Source organism: Thalassophryne amazonica, chromosome 7, assembly GCF_902500255.1.
Source record: "Thalassophryne amazonica chromosome 7, fThaAma1.1, whole genome shotgun sequence".
NCBI lineage: Eukaryota > Metazoa > Chordata > Actinopteri > Batrachoidiformes > Batrachoididae > Thalassophryne > Thalassophryne amazonica.
The window spans coordinates 109380408-109406094 of record NC_047109.1 but is presented as its reverse complement, the minus strand read 5'-3'; the positions used below and the strand labels follow the sequence as shown (position 1 = coordinate 109406094).

Genomic DNA, 25687 nt, shown 5'->3' with positions numbered 1-25687 from the left:
GGGAGCCTTTATAGGAAGTAAGTGTTGATTGCTCTTCTTTTTTCTTCAGTCTTCCAGCTGTGATGCAAAACGCACAACACAACATTAGCATGTCCCTTTGGGCTACTATATCAAAATGGCGCTGCAGCATGGCGGCCTCCATGAGGAGATCCGCCCCCATGTAAAAATGAAGGGCTCATTAATTCTAATCTTATGAACAAACACTGATTCTTTGTTGCAGGAAATTATACACAAATGCACAGATGGCTATGAATGCGATGTTCCATTTCTGCTAATAAATGCTGCTAACAATCCTACACAAATATGTTTTTGAAGCTGAGGCAAGGCAGGACTGTATATGCTCTAACAAACTTAATATTCATCTGTGCAATGCTATCACTTTTCTGTGTGTAGGTTTATTTTATACATTTGTATGTCTTTAAAAAAAAATCCAAGAAAAAATAAATAAAAGTGTGAAATTGGTGGCCCTAGGGTGAGATTAGGCCAATGACTCAGCACTTTAGAGTTGTAGTATCCTTTGTCATCAGAAATGATGTGTGGCTCACATGTTAACTTTTAATCAGGTTTTCATTGAACGGTAAGATGTTCAAGCAACTAGATTACTAGCAGCTTTGTCATGTGCATGTAATTTTCTCGCTATCACAAGCTGCTGTCAACCCTGCGTGATGTCACCTGTAGGTTTTCTATATTGACCTGGAAGAGCTGATATGAAGCCCATATCTGGACGTCACCACGTTGACGGCGTTGGCAGCGCTTATTCTACCTACATCACATCGAAACTGTAAATGGATAAATTAGTGGTGCGTGGGTGACTCAGTTTGTGAAGAAAGAAGCCTGAACATACCCGCCTTTGAGTTCGAACCGGTGACGCTAACAGGCTAACCTCAATTCAGGTGTTTATTAAATCAGATTTTTGGGGACTGGGCAGTGGTTCTCATAACATTTTGCTTTGGTGTGGGCCATTAAAAGTTACAAGTGGCTTATTTTCTCAATAATCGTGCACTATCAGGACCTAACAGATTAAGCTACCAATAGCTGCTAAAAGTGCTAACACCATTAGCATACAATGTTAAATAAGACAAAAATTTCACTGTGCACCAGGGACGTCTTTAGAATATTTCACCACACAACAAGCCAGATTATTCTGCATGTTTTAATATAATAAAATGCTCAACACGACAGACATAGATCTACAGACACTATGTGAGGGGGACGCGCTGGACTCAGCAACTGTCACTCAAAGAAACCACACCCCTAATTATGCAATGGGGAATACATTTTTTAATGTTGTATTAATAATAGTTAATGTGTTAATATAAAAACGTGTTCACTTTTATTGTGTCAAAAGTCAGCAGTATCAAGATGAGCTATGAATCTGTGTAGTAAGTTGTTAAATAATATCTGTGCTAAGACTTTATTTTACGTTAGTTAAGTGTTTGTCTGTGTTATCCGTTTGAAAGTTTTTGAGACCTGGTTTAAAGTTTAAACATAAGAGTTAAGTTTCACTTTCAACAGGCATGTGCAAGTGTCAGATACAAGGAGATCGCCCCCTGTTAGTGAGAGCCAGTAACATTAGAAATGTGAGACTAAACTACACCCATTGTAAATGCCCACATTGTACAACCCCTGGCAAAAATTATGGAATCACCGGCCTCGGAGGATGTTCATTCAGTTGTTTAATTTTGTAGAAAAAAAAGCAGATCACCGACATGACACAAAACTAAAGTCATTTCAAATGGAAACTTTCTGGCTTTAAGAAACACTATAAGAAATCAAGAAAAAAAATTGTGGCAGTCAGTAACGGTTACTTTTTTAGACCAAGCAGAGGGAACAAAATATGGAATCACTCAATTCTGAGGAAAACATTATGGAATCACCCTGTAAATTTTCATCCCCAAAACTAACACCGGCATCAAATCAGATCTGCTCATTAGTCTGCATCTAAAAAGGAGTGATCACACCTTGGAGAGCTGTTGCACCAAGTGGACTGACATGAATCATGGCTCCAACACGAGAGATATCAATTAAAACAAAGGAGAGGATTATCAAACTCTTAAAAGAGGGTAAATCATCAAGCAATGTTGCAAAAGATGTTGGTTGTTCACAATCAGCTGTGTCTAAACTCTGGACCAAATACAAACAACATGGGAAGTTTGTTAAAGGCAAACATACTGGTAGACCAAGGAAGACATCAAAGCGTCAAGACAGAAAACGTAAAGCAATATGTCTCAAAAATCGAAAATGCACAACAGAACAAATGAGGAACGAATGGGAGGAAACTGGAGTCAACGTCTGTGACCAAACTGTAAGAAACCGCCTAAAGGAAATGGGATTTACATACAGAAAAGCTAAACGAAAGCCATCATTAACACCTAAACAAAATGAAACAAGGTTACAATGGGCTAAGGAAAAGCAGTCGTGGACTGTGGATGACTGGATGAAAGTCATATTCAGTGATGAATCTCAAATCTGCATTGGGCAAGGTGATGATGCTGGAACTTTTGCTTGGTGCCGTTCCAATGAGAATTGTAAAGATGACTGCCTGAAGAGAACATGTACATTTCCACAGTCATTGATGATATGGGGCTGCATGTCAGGTAAAGGCACTGGGGAGATGGCTGTCATTACATCATCAATAAATGCACAAGTTTACGTTGATATTTTGGACACTTTTCTTATCCCATCAACTGAAAGGATGTTTGGGGATGATGAAATCATTTTTCAAGATGATAATGCATCTTGCCATAGAGCAAAAACTGTGAAAACATTCCTTGCAAAAAGACACATAGGGTCAATGTCATGGCCTGCAAATAGTCCGGATCTTAATCCAATTAAAAATCTTTGGTGGAAGTTGAAGAAAATGGTCCATGACAAGGCTCCAACCTGCAAAGCTGATCTGGCAACAGCAATCAGAGAAAGTTGGAGCCAGATTGATGAAGAGTACTGTTTGTCACTCATTAAGTCCATGCCTCAGAGATTGCAAGCTGTTATAAAAGCCAGAGGTGGTGCAACAAAATACTAGTGATGTGTTGGAGCGTTCTTTTGTTTTTCATGATTCCATAATTTATTCCTCAGAATTGAGTGATTCCGTATTTTTTTCCCTCTGCTTGGTCTAAAAAAGTAACCGCAATTTTTTTTCTTGATTTCTTATATTGTTTCTTAAAGCCAGAAAGTTGCCATTTGAAATGACTTTAGTCTTGTGTCATGTCTGTGATCTGCTTTTTTTCTACAAAATTAAACAACTGAATGAACATCGTCCGAGGCCGGTGATTCCATAATTTTTGCCAGGGGTTGTATAAAAAGTGTTGTATGACCCATTTTCTGAGCCTTTCACAAGATGGACACTATCTGTGAGGGTCTGGTTTTCATTGTGACCTTTAATAAATCCAGAATGAGGAATACAGTGGTTTGGTTCTTGGTAAGGGGCAGTAAATTACATAAAGAGCCAGGAGAAATTACAATGTGAAATTCAAATATTATCAAAGTTGAAATGTCATTTTCTGAAAGAAATAACAAAAGAATATATAGAACTTGGAGTTACATGGTGTAGATTTTTTCTTTTTTCCCTTCAAATTTATTCCTGTGCACTAAATGGACACTGGAGCGTATTTCCTGCAAACCAAATTTACCAAATAGTACAAATAAAGTAACATCAACCACAACATGAACATTGGACTTGGAAAAGTGGTATTTGGACACTGTCCTTCTCATTTGTCCTTATGTCGTTCCTATCCCACCTCTTTCCCCAGATGGTCCTCGCTCCACCTCCATAGCAGCATCTTCAACAGGGGAGGTGTCAGAGGGGGGCTCGGTCACTCTGACCTGCAGTACTGATGCAGCTCCACCTGCAGAGAGCTTTGCATGGTTTAAAGGTACAGTAGAGAAAAAAAATGTACCATATGCATGTAGATTATACCAAAACCAAATTCACTGAGGTACAGAGACGCAGTTGATGATAATAAAAAAATGGACAGTCGAGACACTTCAACCCACTGGTTTAAGAAAAGGTCTGTATACTGCACCCCCCCCCCCCCCCAAAAAAAAAAAAAAAAATTAGCGTTCTTCTCAAAAAGGACTTGCAAATGATGAAAAACCTGGGGGTTTTTTTTTTAGCCCACAGTGGTTATTACTACTTGACTATGTATATCGTTGCTTTGTGGCAACATTTTTGACTTGCATGTTTGACATTTCTTTGTTGTGCTTTGCTTATATATTTTTTTACTTCTGATAGTATTCACAGCGGATGGTCACCCTATTGAGGCTGGTCTGCTTGAGGTTTCTTCCTGTAATAAAAAAAATAACCCCTTGGGGGAGTTTTTCTCTTAACACTTGCCAATGTGCTTGTTAAGGGGGTGGGTAAAGTGAGACCTTACTCTTGTAAAAGCGTATTGGGGTGACTTATGTTGTGATTTGGTTCTGTATATTCATTTAATTGAACTGAGTGATAACAGTTGTTCTCATGTTCCACATACCACCGTGCTTACGTCAGTTTGTCAGTGAGGACATATTCTTGATAACAAAACACCTCACCATCATTACTTTGTGGAAACTCAAAACCGATACCAAAAGAAACCCTGCTGGATGGATGATGGAAATTAGGAGCAGGTGTAGTTGAACTTACAGCTGGCTTGCCACCTACTGGACTTCTCTAACCTTGTTACATGGATCTTGTCATCACATGCATGATAGAAATTGGGAGCAGGTGCAGTTGAAGTTACTTTACGTGTATCATGTATCAGTTTCTACCTTTTCCAAAGTGGCCACCAAGGTAGGTACACGTCATGAAAGAGGAAACCTCCCTTTGTGGGCAGAATGACCATCAGCTTCTTGGAGGAGCATTTTACAACACAACTGCCTCTTTTTGGACTCTGTGTTTTCTGTGTATGCACTTTGTCTGCTTTCCAGATATGGAGAGTGGCAGTATCCCGGACAGCTTTAGACCTCAGCTCCACCTGTCCCACATCAAATACACAGACAGAGCACAGTACTATTGTGTAGCGCGGAATTCACTGGGGACGGACCACTCGGAACCACTTCTACTCAATGTGACTTGTAAGTTTCCAGTGTCACGGTGTTGGTCTCCTTTAATTCTCGGTACGAAACCTAAAATGTGTCAATGATTCAACCAAGTGGGTTGTTAGAAAATATTCCTCCCTTTCTTCATTACAATCTTAATCTACAAAATAGTGCAGCATCTTGTCAAATTTTCTAATATATACAAGAGAGGACAGATATTGTGGACTCCAAGAGTTCCTAAACCAAAGGGAACCGTTTAGAGATACACTCACCGGCCACTTCACTGGATATATGTCTTTTTAACTACTCATTAACCCTCTTGGGTCCACGGACTCACTGGCAATGTTTTTTTTTTTTATGTTTCTGGACCCCTGATAGTTAACGCAAATATCTAATCATCCAATCATATGACATGAACTCAATGCATTTAATCATGTAGACATGGTGAGGAGGATCTGCTGAAATTCAAATCAAACATCAGAATGAATTAGAAAAATTATGAAAGTGCCTCTGGGACTGGCAAGATTGTTACTGCTAGATGGGCAGTTTGATTGTTTCCGAAGCTGCTGATCTACTAGGATGTTCACACACAGGGCTTCAGAGAATGGTTTCAAAAAGAAGAAATATCCAGAAAGCCGTGGTTCTCTGGGTATGAATGACTTTTGAATGGCAGAGGTCAGAAGACTGGTGAGGTTGGTTTTTGCTAATAGAAAGGCACCAATAATTCAGTCATTAATTGCAACCAAGGTATGAAGAAAGGCCAGATCAGGTCAGTTCTGGGAGTAGTCACCACATTTACCATAGTAAGGACCTGCACTGGATCCTGATGGGCAGTCACCCAGGCAGGCAACAGGTCCACCCCCACACCTCATAAGTAGCCACCTATATAATCACAGCCACGTGGTGGGTGGGCATCCACATTTTTCCATTGCTGGGGTGTTCTGCATCGAGGCATCCGCTTGCTGACTCAAACTTAGAGAATCAACCACTTGTCCATCATGGTGTCGGTGGCATTCCCTCTCAATGCAAGTAGCACCCCTCATTTGAGTCTCCTGTAACCATTTATTTGTCATAGTCATTTCAGTGGTACCCAAGGATCCTCCAGAAACCCCTAGAGCCAAAGACATCCAGTTGTCTCCTTAGGCCACCATACTCACGGCCATACAGTAAGACCAGAAACACTACCACCCTGAAGACTGCAAAGGCATCAGCTTCGCGAAACACTTGTCCATCAACTTCATAACTCCAAAAGCTTTTCCAAAGCATCTTGCCATCTCAAAAGGGACTTCCAAGAGACAAGAATATCACTGCACGTTCTCTGGGAAGTGAATCTTTCAAAAAAAAAAAAAAAAGAAGGACACTTTCACCACAAATACGAGCAAGCATGGATGCTAGTCTTGATCCATGACCCAGACTGTGAGAATTCTCTGAAAAGAATTGGGATGCCAAGGTTCATCCAGTCTTGTATCAATGTTTCTGGCTGGTGGTGGGGTAGTGGTGTGGCAACAGCATGAAGCTGTCATTTCAACATGGACAGTAATCTCTCAATGTTTCCAACAACTTGGTGAATCAATGCTATGTACAAATAATTCCGACCGTTCCAAAGCAACACGGAATCCAAGTCAGTATGATCAGAACGCATCTCAGGAAGCAACCTGTGAGTGTACATTTCTATATTTGGTCCTGCTGTGAAAATTGTTTAGAGGTTACTGTAGGTCACAATGATTAGGCAACAAGTCTTTCCCGACCTCGAGATGGAAGCATGACGGCCTATCAGAGCAGGAAGTGACACAAATGTATTTTTGGCTGATTGAGACATGTTTGATGGTGCTCACTGTTTCTAAAAGTATTATGTGCTGGTTTAGATGCTTTGTTGAATAGCTGTTAGCATGAGGTCAAACATGCAGAGTGTACATCTGCAAAAAAAAAAAACCCTGGTATTTCAACATATTTAAAGAGGCTGTGTTTCTTTAGACTCTCCAAAAAATACACGTGTGTTGGCAAGTGTTCCAGGTGACATCAGAGAAGGTTCATATGTAAACCTCAGCTGCTCCAGCCACGCCTACCCACCTGTTGACAGGTATGAACACCTAATCAGAATCACCTTAATCAAGGAGGAATGTTTTCTCACAAGTATTAAATTGCAAATAATCACCTTTATTCATATTTAGAATATTGTTCTACAACAATACTTGGATGTGTTGCTGTTCCATCACAATTTATTAATTCCCTGCTTTATTCTTATCTCCAAAATTGTTTTCCATTGGATGTTAGAAATAGGCAGCATAAGGTTTTTGTAATTCAGTTCATTCCAATTCTTGATCATTACAATCCGAAACCATTTAGATACTGATATATTGGCAGTTGTCTCTTTACTGTAATAAAATTCAACCCAGCAGTTTTGTAATGTATATACTGTATGTTAGTTTGTGAATTTGCTGTTGTTGCAATGATTGACAATCAGGTACATAAGTGTTTGGACAGCAACACTATTTTTGTCATTTTGCCCGTGTACGCTGCCAGAGTGAAGTTGAAATTAAACAATCAATATGTGCTTGTAGTTCAGACCTTCAGGTGCATAGAGTTCCCATGCAGTGATGTAAATGAAGTCCAAGACATATACACTGACTTGGAAACATCTGTGTATCCATGTCTAAAGTGATGATTTGTTATAACAATAACCCTTACATTTAGTTTGCCTACTTACTTATGGCCTGTGAAAAATGGAACTACTATATATATATATATATATATATATATATATGTGTGTGTGTGTGTGTGTGTCTGTAATTCCTTAAAGGTTCATGTCATATTTATGCTTAAACCCCTTGAACTAAAGGTGAAAATCAACCTAACCCTAACACTTATACAGCATGAAATGTCTTCCTACAGGTCAGTATCAACTGTGTGACCAAACCATATAAAATATTAATGAAATTAGTAAAAAAAAACTAAAAGTAACACTGAAATACTGCCCAGTCCTACGAATCTATTTCAACATCATCATAGGCGGCACCATCACCATCACATTCTTTTCTGCAGGTATGCTTGGTATCGCATCTTAGGTGACCAGGTACTGGTTAGCGGAACCTTCCAGAATTTAACATTCCCATCAGTGCGAGCGCACCATGCTGGTCAGTACTACTGCACGGCTTGGAACCGATTAGGATACCAGACGTCTCCCGTTTCTGCACTCACAGTGCTCTGTAAGTAGACAGAATGTGGTTTGTGTGTACGTGACATTAAGTCTGACAGTACAAAAATACATCATCACAATATCTAAGATGCCCTTGGTTATAAGAAAACCATTGGAAATATGTTTGACATATAATATCAGACATACAGTATTTCCAGGAAAAACGACCCCCGTCTTATATTCAAGTCGATACAGTACTTGCGTGGGATTGAAGAATTAAATGGTTTATTCCTAGTAAATCCCTTTAGCTGCTCCCGTGTTTGCACTTGGGGTCACCACAGCAAATCCGAGGTGGAGCTCCATGTTGAATTGGCACAAGTTTTACACCAGATTACATGTAAATCTCCACATTACATGGAGAAATGTGGCAGGAGTGGAGTTTGAACCAGGAACCGTCTGCACTGAAACCAAGTGCACTAACCACTTGGCCACCACCCTCGCAAGTGGTTTATAATGAAGGCAGCAGATTTGCATGCAGTACGAGATTTCTCATAAATCTTGTTGGCCATCTCATTTCAGCTCTTTTGTCATACACTATTTGCCACTTTACAGTTGCATGTTCATTTAAGTATTGTACAGCCTGCATGATGTTTCTCCCTCTTTTTGTGCAGGCTGCATCAAGGATCGCCTTCTTTAGTTTACTATCTACTATTTAATGATCATAGGTCAGGTTTGGATGGTAACTCAGCCACATGCGGTGTGCAGCCAGTACATTCTGAGTGCCGGTCCCAAGCCCGGATAAATGAGGAGGGTTGCGTCAGGAAGGGCATCCGGCGTAAAACAAGCCAACCCAACTATGCAGACTCAGAATCGAATTCCCATACCGGATCGGTCGCGGCCAGGGTTAACAACGTCCGCCACCGGTGCTATTGCCCAACAGGGTGCCGGTGGAAATTGGGCTACTGCTGGGCGAAGACGACGAAGAAGAGGAGGAAAATGTTGCCACGAACAGCGGGAGAAGAGGAAAACTAGAAGGGTGGAAATGAGAGTGGGGACTTTGAATATTGGTAGTATGACTGGTAAAGGGAGAGAGCTGGCTGATATGATGGAGAGGAGAAAGGTAGACATATTGTGTGTGCAAGAGACCAAGTGGAAGGGAAGTAAGAGCAGGAGTATCGGCAGTGGGTACAAGTTGTTGTACCATGGTGAGGACAGGAAGAGAAATGGTGTTGGGGTAATTTTAAAGGAAGAGTATGTTAAAAGTGTGTTGGAGGTTAAGCGAGTGTCTGACAGGGTGATGAGTGTGAAGTTAGAAATTGAAGGGGTGATGATGAATATCATCAGTGCATATGCCCCACAGGTTGGTTGTGAGATGAAGGAGAAAGAAGATTTCTGGAGTGTATTAGATGAGGTGGTGGAGAGTATGCCCAAGCATGAAAGAGTGGTGATAGGAGCGGACTTCAGTGGGCATGTTGGTGAAGGGAACAGAGGTGATGAGGAAGTAATGGGTAGATATTTTTGATCAGGATATGTCATTCAAAGCGCATATTAAACAAATATGTAAGACTGCTTTTTTGCATTTACGCAATATCTCTAAAATTAGAAAGGTCTTGTCTCAGAATGATGCTGAAAAACTAATTCATGCATTTATTTCCTCTAGGCTGGACTATTGTAATTCATTATTATCAGGTTGTCCTAAAAGTTCCCTGAAAAGCCTTCAGTTAATTCAAAATGCTGCAGCTAGAGTACTGACGGGGACTAGAAGGAGAGAGCATATCTCACCCATATTGGCCTCTCTTCATTGGCTTCCTGTTAATTCTAGAATAGAATTTAAAATTCTTCTTCTTACTTATAAGGTTTTGAATAATCAGGTCCCTTCTTATCTTAGGGACCTCATAGTACCATATCACCCCAATAGAGCGCTTCGCTCTCAGACTGCAGGCTTACTTGTAGTTCCTAGGGTTTGTAAGAGTAGAATGGGAGGCAGAGCCTTCAGCTTTCAGGCTCCTCTCCTGTGGAACCAGCTCCCAATTCGGATCAGGGAGACAGACACCCTCTCTACTTTTAAGATTAGGCTTAAAACTTTCCTTTTTGCTAAAGCTTATAGTTAGGGCTGGATCAGGTGACCCTGAACCATCCCTTAGTTATGCTGCTATAGACTTAGACTGCTGGGGGGTTCCCATGATGCACTGAGTGTTTCTTTCTCTTTTTGCTCTGTATGCACCACTCTGCATTTAATCATTAGTGATTGATCTCTGCTCCCCTCCACAGCATGTCTTTTTCCTGGTTCTCTCCCTCAGCCCCAACCAGTCCCAGCAGAAGACTGCCCCTCCCTGAGCCTGGTTCTGCTGGAGGTTTCTTCCTGTTAAAAGGGAGTTTTTCCTTCCCACTGTCGCCAAGTGCTTGCTCACAGGGGGTCGTTTTGACCATTGGGGTTTTTACATAATTATTGTATGGCCTTGCCTTACAATATAAAGCGCCTTGGGGCAACTGTTTGTTGTGATTTGGCGCTATATAAATTAAATTGATTGATTGATAGATATGGTATCAAGGATAGGAATGGGGAAGGACAGATGGTAGTTGATTTTGCAAAAAGGATGGAAATGGCTGTGGTGAATACCTACTTTAAGAAAAGGGAGGAGCACAGGGTAACATATAAGAGTGGAGGAAGGTGCACACAGGTGAACTACATTCTTTATAGGAGATGCAAGCTAAAAGAAATCACAGACTGTAAGGTGGTAGCAGGAGAGAGTGTCACTAGACAGCACAGGATGGTTGTTTGTAGGATGACTTTAGAGGTAAAGAAGAAGAAGAGAGTGAGAGCTCAACAAAGGATCAGATGGTGGAAGCTGAAGGAGGAAGACTGTTGTGTGAAATTTAGTGAGCAGGTGAGAGAAGCACTAGTTGGAGGGAAGCAATTTTGGACAACTGGAAAAGTACTGCAGATGTGGTGAAGGAGACAGCTAGGGCAGTACTGGGTATGACATCTGGACAGTGGAAGGAAGACAAGGAGACTTGGTGGTGGAATGAAGAGGTCCAGGAAAGCATAAGGAGAAAGAGGTTGGCAAAAAAGTTTTGGGATAGTCGGAGAGATGAAGAAAGTAGACAGGAGTACAAGGAGATGCGGCCTAAGGCGAGAAGAGAAGTGGCAAAAGCAAAGGAAAAGGCATATTGCGAGCTGTACAAGAAGTTGAATAGTAAGGAAGGAGAAAAGGACTTGTACCGATTGGCCAGACAAAGGGACAGAGCTGGAAAGGAGGTGCAGCAGGTTAGGGTGGTAAAAGATGCACATGGTAATGTGCTGACAAGTGAGGAGTGTGTGCTGAGAAGGTGGAGGGAATATTTTGAAGAGTTGATGAATAAAGAAAATGAGCGAAAGAAAAGGCTGGATGATGTGGCGAGAGTAAATCAGGAAGTAAAAGAGATTAGCAAGGAAGAAGTGAGGGCTGCTATGAAGAGGATGAAGAGTGGAAAGGCAGTTGGTCCAGATGACATTCCAATGGAGGCATGGAAATGTCTAGGAGAGATGGCAGTAGAGTTTCTAACCAGATTGTTTAATAAAATCTTGGAAAGTGAGGGGATGCCTGAGGAGTGGAGACAAAGTGTGCTGGTTCCTATTTTCAAGAACAAGGGTGATGTGCAGTGCTGCAGTAACTACAGAGGCATAAAGCTGATCAGCCACAGCATGAAGTTATGGGAAAGAGTAGTAGAAGCTAGGCTTAGAAAACAGGTGAAGATCTGTGAGCAGCAATATGGTTTCATGCAAGAAAGAGCACTACGATGCAATGTTTGCTCTGAGAATACTGTGGAAAAGTACAGAGAAGGACAGAAAGAGTTACATTGTGTGTTTGTGGACTTAGAAAAAGCTTATGATAGGGTGCCAAGAGAAGAGTTGCGGCATTGTATGAGGAAGTCTGGAGTGGCAGAGAAGTATGTTAGGGTAGTGCAGGACATGTACAAGAATAGTGTGACAGCGGTGAGATGCGCAGTCGGAATGACAGACTCATTCAAGGTGGAGGTGGGATTACACCAAGGATCAGCTCTGAGTCCTTTCTTGTTTGCAGTGGTGATGGACAGGTTGACAGATGAGATCAGACAGGAGTCCCCATGGACTATGATGTTTGCAGATGACATTGTGATCTGTAGTGAGAGTAGAGAGCAAGTTGAGTCTAGTCTGGAGAAGTGGAGATATGCTTTGGAGAGAAGGGGAATGAAAGTCAGTAGAAGCAAGACTGAGTACGTGTGTGAACGAGAGGGAGCCCAGTGGAATAGTGCAGTTACAAGGAGTAGAAGTGGTGAAAGTAGATGAGTTTAAATATTTGGGGTCAACTGTTCAAAGTAATGGAGAGTGTGGTAGAGAGGTGAAGAAGAGAGTGCAGGCAGGGTGGAGTGGGTGGAGAAAGGAGGCAGGAGTGATTTGTGACCGAAGAATATCAGCAAGAGTGAAGGGGAAAGTTTACAAAACAGTAGTGAGACCAGCTATGTTGTATGGTTTAGAGACAGTGGCACTAACAAAAAGACAGGAGGCAGAGCTGGAGGTGGCAGAGCTGAAGATGTTGAGATTCTCTTTGGGAGTGACAAGAATGGACAAGATTAGGAATGAACATATCAGAGGGACAGCTCAGGTGGGACGGTTTGGAGACAAAGTCAGAGAGGCGAGATTGAGATGGTTTGGACATGTGCAGAGGAGGGACCCAGGGTATATAGGGAGAAGGATGCTGAGGATGGAGCCACCAGGCAGGAGGAGAAGAGGGAGACCAAAGAGGAGGTTCATGGATGTGCTGAGGGAGGACATGCAGGTGGTTGGTGTGACAGAGGAAGATACAGAGGACAGGGTGAGATGGAAACGATTGATCTGCTGTGGCGACCCCTAACGGGAACAGCCGAAAGACAAAGAAGAAGGTCAGGTTTGGATGGTAACACAACTCACAGCTCAGCTCCCTTTTAACCAAAACAGTACAGAGCAATGACCACATTGCTGTTGATGCCACCCAAATCCATCTGTTGATAACATTCCCCTTTTTACCCCAACTAATGAGCAAGACACCACCAAAATACACAGAGTACCCCACTTTTGGCAGTAACTCACTCCCATCATCAAAGGAGCAATCAAAAGATTGCCATCGGACTACCATGATCAGAGTATAGGAATGCTTAATTCTCAGTCCAACCGCTTCACATTGCAAAATGTCTCCATGAGTACTGCACATTATCTTCCAAAGAAGTCTCATAAGTACATCATTGGCCAATCACAATGCTTCTTGTGGAAGCTAAGTGTTCCCATATTGACTGCTCCATGACAAACCCTCCACTCTGTCATTCTTTCTGTTCCTTTGTCCAGACCCTCCAAAGAACACCTCAGTTCTAGCTCAACCTTCCAGTGTTGTGGACGCTGGCCGCCCCTTGACTTTGACCTGCAGCAGTCAGGCCAACCCAGCAGTAGAAAACTTCACATGGCACCGCTTGGCAGTGGATGGAGGCTCTGTACAATGTTAGCATCATTCAAATTTGGTTCTCCTAAAGGTCAACATTACCAATCCATCCATACTTAATTTTGTTAAGTGGACACACTGTGTATATCTGAAATACTTGATAATCTTCTCAGCATGGGGTACAAAATCTGGCCCAGTTTTCACCTTCTCAGAGGTTGGACCTGGAGAAAGTGGTCAGTACTACTGTCAGGCTCGGAATCGAATTGGAACCCACAACTCTCCTGTTCTCACCATACGGGTCAGAGGTAAGATTACCTCTTAGATCATTTCTCCGACTGCTTGTATGCCTGTTTTTGTACTTTTGTCCCACACCTACAGAGGAGCTTGTTTTCATGGGCGTCTGTTTGTGTCACTGTTCATACTTTTGTGTACTGCTGGAGTGACTTTGTGTCAAATGGATGGTTTGCTTAGGGAGACTAAGATGAGGAATATCACTTGGATTCTGAGGGAAACTCAGGTTTGTCAATTTATTCATGTGGCATCTTTCTCTAGGAAAACAGGTGCCTCTGTGTTGAGAAGGCCAAGAGGATGGAGACATTTCACCTGGCTATGGCAGATGGTGACTTTCAAGAAGTGGGGATGGACCGATTGTCTGCCTGGGTGATTACTATCCAGAGCCCAAGTGCATTCTCCCAGACCCGGCATTCCCTCTTTGTTGGATTGTTTACAGGATTAAGCTACAGAGCTTTTTCTTCTTGTGCTCCTTCCTTATGGAACAGCCTGCCTGTGGTCTTCTGGGGTCCACTTCAGTACAAATATTTAAGGTTGATCTTAAAACATATTTGTAGGCTGCTGTTTATAATCTACTAAAATAAGCAACAGGTTGGTCGTTGTTGAGTCACACAGCAGCCTGTACTTAAGGTTCATGAAATGGAGCATTATTTCCACCTAGTGGACCCTTAATTAGAGTAAGCGGTGGAAGAAGAGTGTGTGTGTGTTTATATGATAGGCTCCTGTCATACAGTATTAAGCCAATGACTTGCTGACACAAATATGGCTAATCAGAATCCCCCCCCCCCCCCCCCCCCCCCAATTTTACAAAATCCAACACTTCCGCCACGTTTCATGACAATTTTGTTCATAATTGTAGGTAAAGAAACAGACAAACATTTACTATCTTAAATAAAAGTAATGAAGATTTAATATTACAACCAGTGGTGGGAACAGCTAATCGAAAAGTTAGCTTTGATAACCAGTAATCCACTAACTGAAAAGTTTTTTTATAACGGTAAACCGATAAAAAAATTAGCAGCAGTTACAGCTAACGGTTAACTTTTAGTATTGACTCGGTCGGTACACTGTCGGCTACTGATAAGCCACTTCCGAGTTTAAGCACCACAGGGGCTTCTGAGCAAAATCAAAGGCGATCACAAACCCAAAATGAACAATGAGCCAGAGCTTTTGTCTTTATGCAACATCAGCCGCTACAACCAGTGGTGGGTACAGCTAACTGAACAGTTAGCTTTGATAACCACTAATCCACTAACTTAAAAGTTAACTTTTACAATTTTACAAAATCCAACACTTCCGCCACATTTCATGACATTCATTCATTCATCTTCTACCGCTAGTCCAATTAAGGGTCGCGGGGGGGGCTGGGGATTATCCCAGCAGTCATAGGGCGTGAGGCGGGGTACACCCAGGACAGGACGCCAGTCAGTCGCAGGACCACAAACAGACAAACAAACACAGATACACCCACACACACACCTACGGACAATTTAAAGATTCCAATCCACCTAACCCGCATGTCTTTGGATGTGGGAGGAAACCGGAGCACCCGGAGGAAACCCAAGCAAACACGGGGAGAACATGCAAATTCCACACAGAAAGGCCACGGGAATTGAACCCACGACCTTCTCGCTGTGAGGCAGCAGTGCTGACCACTAATCCACCGTGCTGCCTACATTTCATGACAATTTTGTTCATAATTGTAGGTAAAGAAACAAACAAACATTTAATATCTTAAATAAAAGTAATGAAGATTTAATATTACAACCAGTGGTGGGAACAGGTAATCGAAAAGTTAGCTTTGATAACCACTAATGCACTAACTGAAAAGTTTTTTATAACGGTAAACTGATAAAAAAAAAAACGTTATAGCTAACCGCTAACTTTTAGTATAGAGGGTTTTCATGTAACGTATCGGTCATGTCATTTTGTGTCCCGCGCCATTCTGGATTACAACGCGGTGGCCACTATGATACGCTACGTGCATTTGGCGAACAATTGCAGAAGCTTCAACGTCGGTGTGAAGAAGCCTCACGGCACCGTGGCGCTGAGAGGGATCCATCGCTACCAGAAATCCACTGCTCCCAGAATTTAATTTTATTTTATTCTGCAATAAAATTATATAAGAATACATAAAAATACTGCTGAGGATAACACAGGAACGCTTCCAATACGGATGCTTATTTACATTGTGATCCTCGAGCACCGAGCTGCTGATCCGCAAGCTGCCCTTCCAGCGCCTGGTGAGAGAAATCGCTCAGGACTTCAAGACGACCTCCGCTTTCAGAGCTCCGCTGTGATGCTCTGCAGGAGGCCGGCGAGGCTGAAATGGTCGGCAGCTTCCTAGTTCACAATATCGCAGTGTGACACTGTCGGCCAGTTAGTTACATCACCACTAAATTCACTTTCTGGTATAAGATACGGATCCACTGAACCAACTGCTACACATCGATCACAATAAACAGCTTTATCTAAAGCATCGTAATAACCGGACATTCTCTACATTTTTCTATCACGCTCCAGGCTCCTTGCAATCCAGAATGGAGACGGCACCTGTCCTGCAGCAAATCGGTCATGTGATTGAAAACCCTCTATTGACTCAGTACACTGACTGCTACTGATAAGCCACTTCCGAGTTTAAGCACCACAGGGTCTTCTGAGTAAATTCAAAGGCGATCACAAACCCAAAACAAACAACGAGCGGTGTCTTTATGCACAACAGTGGTGGGCACACTTCCGATAATCCAATAACAGATAATTATCCAAGATAATGTTTTCATTATCAGATTATCTTTTTAGATAAATTTGAAAACCATCATCGGACTAATTATCTTCCAATGAATTACCATCCGATAACGTATTAAACTAAGCCGAACAGTGAAAAATATTTTAAAACTATTAAAGCTGTTGACACCTACCTGTTAAAGCATGTTGTTCTACCCTCTGCAATCAGAAACCACTCTATCGGCCATTTCCTTTAGCACCATACTAATATAATCGCAATGTCACCAAGTCATCCAGCGGCATACATGTTTAACTTCTGGTTCAAATTTTAACCACTCATTTTAGACAAGTTATTTAAAATTATTGTCATGTCTGAAGTTTATAAAGTGAAAATATCAGATATATGTTGTCGTTTAAAGTAATGTGCTAATTTTTAAGGTTTTGTGAGCACATGCTGTGCCAGGCAGCAATGCATTATGGGTAGCATAAAGTAATCTCAGACGTTCACGACAGGACAAATGCATTTCAGACACTCTGTTCAGGGTCCACAGATAACAGCATTAAACTCTAGTGCCTAAAACTCTCGTGAATATATTCTCTGGGTTTATAGACGTTAGTGTATTTGCGTTTGTTAAATTCCACGCATCTTAAATGTAGCAGACACGGATTATCTGGAATTTTGACATTTTTTCAAGGCCACTACTGCCATCTACTGGCCAGGAGTGTTCATGGCAGTATTAAACGTCTTGGTACATGGCTGCTCTCAAAGTGTTGATATTGTCCATTGTCCAGGCGCTTTTTGTGTGCATATATTTGTTAACTTTGTATTCTAAAACTACGGTTAGAAGTAATTCCGACTCCTTATCGGTCCACACGAACGAGGTTGGCGCCATGTTTTTAGTTTTTGTGGAAGTGACAACAAGAGAATAAGGCTCCCGATTGGATAGAATTTTAATCAGTACCGCCACCCCAAGTTTTGGCAGACTAATTACAACACATTTATACGGTTCGATGTGGCTGGACTTTTTTTTTAAACGACGTAGTGTAAAGTTTTTTCCGCAAACTGAAAGGGTAAGATATTCGGTTTTACAAATACCCGACAATGTGTGTACATGGCCTTATGTCTGTGAAAGGCACTATATAAATAAATTTACCTACTTACTAATACTGAGTGCACGTTTTACAACATCATAAAAGTTTTAAAACATGCAATTGCGATGACACTTCCAGGGCTCCGTAAAAATGCCTGTTTTTACAAATAAAAATGGAATATTTTACAAAAGCACATTTATCTTTAAACCAACACACGACACACGTCACACGTCACATTAACATGTTGGTTTACATAATGGATTACTGAACCAATCACTGTTTAGCACTTATACCCAGAATGCTTTGCGGTCTGTGTTTGTTACAAAACCTCAGAATTAGTGCCTTGTTCAACATTAAAAGATATATGTTATATTTTAACTTTGTACAAATGACAGAATTGACATTAATGGAGTTATTCTATCAGTATTTTCAAAAAAACATAAGTTAGTATGACTTTATTTTTCAAGACCTCCGCCTGACCGGAGTGTTGAAATCGATAGGGAGTTGGTCTTATGATTGCTTTCGGTGTGCCTGTGTTGTGGGAGCGCTGTTGTAAACAAGAGCTTCTAACAGAGGCAGAAATTTTTATCGCTTTTAATGCTTTCAAAAGCGATTGTATTAAAAATCAATTTCAGCTCTTTAGTAACTGTAAATGTCCCCTAGACAACACCGGAATTTATCAGTTATCGATTATCTGTAACTTCTGATACATTTTTGGGTGGTTTATCTTTATCAAAGATAACTTTTCAGTTATCTTATTATCTGTTATCGAAGTTAATTTTTTGGTTATCTGTGCCCACCACTGACTGAAAGTTAGTGGAACTAAATTTAGCGGAAGCTAATTGGTCCGCTGATGGTTTTCAAAGTTAGCAGAAAAGCTAATCTACAGTACTAATGAAAAAGTTAGCTTCGCTAGTTAGCGGATTAGCGGAACTGTGCCCACCACTGATTACAGCAGTTGGCAACTGGAAGTGGCAGAGTATTGATTGTTTCACGCCAAGTGTTCTGAATTACAACCTAAAGTTGTGTAATAGTAAAAAGAAGCAACCTTTAAAAATACTGCTGTGACATTTTTAATTAATTGTAATGACGTCCGGACTCATCAGCTTTTCTCTTTCATCGATGTTGAGCATTATATTTTGTCACAGCTGTCAAATGCTCCTGAAGTGTTTCATATTCTCTTACACAAAATAAATATGCAAACAAATCAATCTGTTTCAGCTACATGTTTCATGTTGTGGCTGAAAGGATATTTTTACGTACTGCTGTTAGTTTGAGATGATAAGTGATGACAGCTCCCTGTCACTATCCCCACATGAGGTCCCAGCTCTGGTCTTCGTCTTCCTTTGCCTCGTGATCTCTGTTGTTTGATGATTCGTGGTGCATCATGTAAAGCCCTGAACTATTTCAGGAGCTGATGAAGTGTTGTGGAAAACTGTTGTGAAGATAGACAGCTGAGTAAGTTTTGGAAATCAGAACCATAAGACTCACGTCTAGACTTGTGATGTAATCTGTAAAGACTTCTTTCCTCATTCCTCTCTTTCTAGTTTTTCATCTACTATATGTCACTAGTTCACTATTTGTTTGCTGCTTTATTTTTCTGTCACTTCTGTTTCTTCGTGCTTCTCGTCATGGCGTTAATCTCTGCCTTCTCATCGGCAGGTCGGCTGAAGGTCATTGCTTTGGCCTCAGCAGTGGGCGTGTCTGCTGGACTCATCACTCTTACTGTGGCCATTATGATCAGGTGACACAGTTACACACACACACACACACACTGTGATCAGGAACAACCATTGTTCCCCACTGGTTGCAACATTTAGTGTCTCTTGCCTTTTGCCTGAAGTAATCCCCAGTAGGTGATGGTGTCAAACCATCTTTGGCCAGTACATTGAATGCTTTGGGGCATATTGCCCAAGACATCAACTCCACATGAACGTGAGGCAAAGATGAAGAAAAAGACTGTTTGACGCACAATATCATACACATTTTACATTATTGAATAGTATTGTTGGATGCTTCGGTTGTCAGCCGATTCATCCCAGTGCTCAATGTTGATGTCTAGAGCCTTCATGTCACATTTACAGATATCTACTTAGCGCAGTTGTGGATGACCTGCAGGCCTTTTCCCAATGGCCACTTTGCCATAGAGGATGTGGCCATCGTGTGGTGAATGTGGTGAACATGTCCAAGCCAGCGTAGTCTGCATTGCCTCAGTAGGGTGTACGCAACAAAAGTCGCATAGCAATGCCTACATAAAGTTCACCTTGTACAAAATGAACCAAAGGACGACTTGTTATGACAATGTAAACCTGAAATACGTTAAATCCAGCAAACACTCAAGATAGCCTCCTGGCTAAAATGATGTTTCCTTACTTTCCATCACATCACTTCTGCAAGGGCTTTGAATTTTAAATTCCTTCTCTCTAAACAGTCAATTAGCAGATTTAAGCAGAAATTGCTCAAAAACACCCATAGATCGTGAAGGATCAACACTATCAGTCACCTTTTTTTTAGACAGATTAAAGATAGATTCTTTACTAAATGTTTTGGAGCATCACAAGTTCTTATTATACTCATGAAAATTCAGTAAGGTGTATCTTCTATTATACATTCCAAATCTAAGGTGGAACTCTACTAGTGTATACTAAGGTACTCCTAAATATTAAAAAACGAGGAAGAAAGAAGAAGGGACAAAACCACTTAGGTGCCTGGTCTTGAGAACCAGGGATGGTAGGTTTAAAAGCTTTTTTATCCCATGGGAACTCTCCCTACTCACCCAAGCGACTCAAGAATATGGACAGCACAATAATAAGTGACATTTAGACAAACAGGTCAGTAAACAACATTTACAAAAAAAATATCATAACTACATAATATTATAGGAGTTAGTACCTGAAACCTAAATGTTCCTACAGAAAAAGATTGAATTATACATCTACCTAGTCTGTAGACATGTTGTAAAACAAAGTTATGGCTAGTAGGCTAAGATATAAATCCGGTTATGTTATTATAGAAACAAAAACTATGATACAATATGTATTAGGTTCATATTTAAAGTTCACCCTGCTAGCTGAGTTATGGACAGTTACTATAGAAAGCTAAATTTCATATTCTACATGCTTTCTAATGGAAACCCCAAACTTAGATACCATCTACTGATATCTATTAAAGAACCGTTTAAACTGAAGAACCATTAAAAATCTACATCATGTAAAAGAGTATAAATCCTGAAAGTTGGCTAACTACAGGTAGAAGAGCTACCGTAATTTAGCCTATAACAAGCCTAGCACACCTTGCTAACCAAAAAAGCTAAATAAAGCCAATAACTAGAGTATAAAGCACAATAGTGTCGCTACACCTTGCAATAACAATCGTAACAACCAATACATATAACAAGTGTCTATTAACGTTAACTTAAACAGCTATGACACACGGTACTGAAGCCGGCTTATAAGCTAACGTTAGCAGATAAGTTTAGCTAATTGTACACCCACTTCTCCCTATATTATTAAAAAACGATTAGTACTGTATATATTCACAACCATAAAGTGTACAAGATATAAGTACCGCAGTGAAAGGATACAGAGGTTGATTGTGTTCTGCCTGATCACCAACTAAACTGCTTTATAAATAATGCTTAAATGGAGTTATTTTTGCAGTATCGTTCCACAGACAGGAGCCAAAGATGCCATTCACATTAGACTTTCTGCTAAGTCATTTGCACAATATTAATTGACATATGCTTTGCAGTGTCCCATATACATGGAGTATTGAGTGATTAAAGGCAAATTAAATGTTGTTAACATCACTACCTATGTGAGGAATTTGCAACTGAGAAATCATGAACCATCCTGTTGCTCCAGGTTGAGTACGGTCATCTGTGAGTCTACAAAATTGTCTAAGCAATTTTTTGGGGCATTATTACTAGAATAAACTTTCACAGATTCTTAATTTCTTTCTCATTTTTGCCATTAACAAAGCTATCTAAGAAAAGATGTTTATATTCATCCTCATGTAAAGGACAAACTGTTGATGCTGTTTCTTGAATGATAATTAATCCACTTACAGTCAACACCTAAATTCTTATTCTGATTTCAAGCCTCTAACTGATGCACCGCAAAAGCGCGACTTTATTAATCGTAATTCTAACTTCTAATGTCTTCATAGTAAGAACATGCACAGAGTGGACATGGAGTCAGTTGAAGATACAAATAAGGTACAGCGTTCACTTTTGAATTCTTTTAAAATGTGCATAAATGGCTCAACACCTTTAGGATGATTTGTTTGCTTAAATGATTTTAATGCTTTTAATGTTAGTGAGCATGCCACACTAACGTCAACATGGACTCCACGCTTTTATCTACGTTTATTTTGCTTTATTCTTATCTTTAATATACAAATGTTAATGTTGTATTAATGCAGTTCTCTATGTGAATGTGACTTAGTGCCAAACTGTCTTTCACTCTCTCTGTTGACCCAATGCAGCATCTGTCAGTGACAGCTGACACCGTGTTCTATGAGTCAGCCCAACAGACCGTCCCAGTGAGAACGGGCAAGATGCCCGATATACCTGTGCGCAACCAACACACACACACAACGATGCAGTCTTCAAAATATTACACAAAGACTGTGGAAAAAGGAATGATCATACACTGCGGATTCCTCTTCCTCTTATCTGAGGTGTGTGTGTGTGTGTGTGTGTGTGTGTGTGTGTGTGTGTGTGTGTGTGTGTGTGTGTGTGTGTGTGTGTGTGTGTGTGTGTGTGTGTGTGTGTGTGTGTGTGTGTGCACTTGCGCAGGAGGAGCCAGAGGACATAAGTGACAGCCCTCATCCTGCTATTATTCCTCTGAAGGATGCTCCACCAATCACAGAAGCTGAACACAACCCGTCCCCCAATTATATCACTGTCCACTATTCCAGAGTCTCCAGGTACATCCTCTTTATGTCTATTTTTTTCTCCTGTCTTTGCGTGTTTTTTTAATCTTTTTTCCTTCTTTCTATCATCTCTGAACTTCTTTTTGTTTCACTGGTATTGTTCAAACATGCTCTTGAGTCTTGGACTTGTGGTATTGTAAAAGGAAGTCAGAAGTGGCGGGAAAAATGGTGGTGAAGGATATATGTGGAAGTGGTGAAGGATATATGTGAGGACTAACACAATTCGTAACGGGAGCACAAATTCATTTCATGATGTGATCATGAAATGCAGGGTGACGCGTGGGGGGGGGGGGGGGGGGGTGTGAGAGTCTGTTGGGGTTATAGTTATGTGAAGGGAGAGGCTTAGGTTAAGGTTGGAGTTAGGGAAAGAGGTAAAGTTAGATATATCCATCCAATCCATTTTCTTCCACTTTATCCGGAGTCAGGTCGCGGGAGCAGCAGCTCAAGCAAAGCCGCCCAGACCTCCCGATCCACACACACCTCCCCCAGCTCCTCCGGGGGAACCCCGAGGCGTTCCCAAGCCAGCCGAGAGATGGCTGGCTTGAGTTAGATATAGTCAAATAAAAAAAAAAAAAGTGACACAAAAATGTAACTAATTTTGTGACGGGAGATTGAAAAGAAGTGTGACACTGAGCTGGTGAGGACAGTGTGAAAATGGTGAAGTGTTTGGTTTAAATGGCAAACTGGCTCATATTAGAGGTAGGACAACTGGAGTTGCACCTATGCATAAGTGGGACCTGTCAAAATATATTATACACACACACACACACACACACACACATGTAAAAGTTTGCGCACCCCAAATTGATGCCACAAATCTGTGAACTCTCTCAAAGAATTCCACATAGTGCATTTTATCTGCCAGGGAGGGAAATTCAACAAGTTGAGACTGTGGCCTGCTTCCGTAGACGTGTCCATAAAAATCATAGAGGGATATGCTTTGCAAACTTAATACCTATTACTACATTGGATGATGTTGAAATTGAGGATGGCAAAGTGGTTGTTCCAGCAATATGAAAAATTTCATGTCTGCGACCTACAACGTGCATGGAATGTCTCAAACCTAAACCTACTTCTAGGCATCTTATATATGCTACTCTGGAACCACCCCTAAACCCAAACAGCTCAACTGTCAACCCCACTGAGGTCCTTAGTCTGGGTCTCATTAACATAAGATCACTATCTTCAAAATCATTGTTGATTAATGATCTAATTATTAATCATCACTTAGATATGATTGGGTTATGTGAAACCTGGCTTAAACCTACAGCTGTCCTCCCCTTAAATGAGGCCTGCCCACCAGCATATACATTTAGACACGTCCCTCGTAATGCGAAGCAAAGCGGGGGTGTTGCTCTTATTTATAAATCTAGGTTTAGCTTATTAGCTGTTGTGGGTCACAAATATAACTCATTTGAGCATCTGATTCTCCGCTCTGCTCAGGATATTACGCATTGCCAAGGTCAGAAGAATAAAAATCAGCCATATTATATTATAGGCCTCCTAGCCCATATTCTGAATTCTTAGATGAATTTGGTGCGTTCATCTCTAACTTGTCAATTCGTGCAGATAACATTCTGATCATTGGTGACTTTAACATTCATATAAATAAGCCTTCTGATCCACTCTGCAAATCATTTATGGAAATTGTGGCTGCATTAGGATTTCAGCAATGCATTCAGGAATCGATGCACATTAATGGAAATACCCTGGATTTGTTTCTCGTATGTGGTATTGCTGTCATGAATATTGACATCATGCCTCTTACATCAGTGGTCTCTTATCACTCACTTATTAAGTTTACAGTTTCGCTGCCATGTTTAGTGGAACAACAACCTTGTATATCACTATGGTGATGCATCAACTCCTCAACTAAGACTGAACTCAAAGCTAGACTGCCTGATGTCTTAGCTTCACATTTGGCAAATACCCAATCAGACAGGCTTGTGGATAGTTTAAACTCAGTGCTCAAAACTACACTCAGCATGATTGCGCCACCTGTGTTAAAACCGCGCTCCCCCAAATCACAGTCACCTTGGTTCAATGATTACCTGCGTGACCTCAGCATAAGTCCAGAGGTCTAGAATGAAGTTCAAAATTAGAAGTATTCCACCTTGCGTGGCGTGATGCTATCTTAGACTAAAAGCATCCATTATTGGCTATAAAGCAGACCTACTATCAATCAATCAATCAACTTTTTTCTTATATAGCGCCAAATCACAACAAACAGTTGCCCCAAGGCGCTCCACATTGCAAGGCAAGGCCATACAATAATTATGAAAAACCCCAACAGTCAAAACGACCCCCTATGAGCAAGCACTTGGCCACAGTGGGAAGGAAAAACTCCCTTTTAACAGGAAGAAACCTCCAGCAGAACCAGGCTCAGGGAGGGGCAGTCTTCTGCTGAGACTGGTTGGGGCTGAGGGAAAGAACCAGGAAAAAGAGATCGATCACTAATGATTAAATGCAGAGTGATGCATACGGAGCAAAAAGAGAAAGAAACAGTGCATCATGGGATGGTCCAGGGTCACCCGATCCAGCCCTAACTATAAGCCTTAGCGAAAAGGAAAGTTTTAAGCCTAATCTTAAAAGTAGAGAGGGTATCTGTCTCCCTGATCTGAATTGGGAGCTGGTTCCACAGGAGAGGAGCCTGAAAGCTGAAGGCTCTGCCTCCCATTCTACTCTTACAAACCCTAGGAACTACAAGTAAGCCCGCAGTCTGAGAGCGAAGCGCTCCAATGGGGTAATATGGTACTACGAGGTCCCTAAGATAAGATGGGACCTGATTATTCAAAACCTTATAAGTAAGAAGAAGAATTTTAAATTCTATTCTAGCATTAACAGGAAGCCAATGAAGGGAGGCCAACACGGGTGAGATATACTCTCTCCTGCTAGTCCCCGTCAGTACTCTAGCTGCAGCATTCTGAACCAACTGAAGGCTTTTTAGGGAACTTTTAGGACAACCTGATAATAATGAATTACAATAGTCCAGCCTAGAGGAAATAAATGCATGAATTAGTTTTTCAGCATCACTCTGAGACAAGACCTTTCTGATTTTAGA

General features: G+C 41.1%; 1 protein-coding gene across 1 annotated transcript in view; it reads left to right on the top strand.

The window, feature by feature from the left end:
• The window catches only part of si:dkey-33i11.1 (sialoadhesin), a 57979-nt gene that overhangs the window by 9652 nt on the left and 22640 nt on the right, over positions 1 to 25687 (top strand). The window contains exons 7-16 of the mRNA XM_034175317.1: positions 3750 to 3872; positions 4906 to 5052; positions 6991 to 7096; positions 8059 to 8222; positions 13494 to 13643; positions 13758 to 13889; positions 19354 to 19435; positions 21859 to 21907; positions 22177 to 22263; positions 22490 to 22620. Coding sequence (XP_034031208.1) covers positions 3750 to 3872; positions 4906 to 5052; positions 6991 to 7096; positions 8059 to 8222; positions 13494 to 13643; positions 13758 to 13889; positions 19354 to 19435; positions 21859 to 21907; positions 22177 to 22263; positions 22490 to 22620 — 1171 coding nt within the window. The remainder of the gene's footprint in view (positions 1 to 3749; positions 3873 to 4905; positions 5053 to 6990; positions 7097 to 8058; positions 8223 to 13493; positions 13644 to 13757; positions 13890 to 19353; positions 19436 to 21858; positions 21908 to 22176; positions 22264 to 22489; positions 22621 to 25687) is intronic.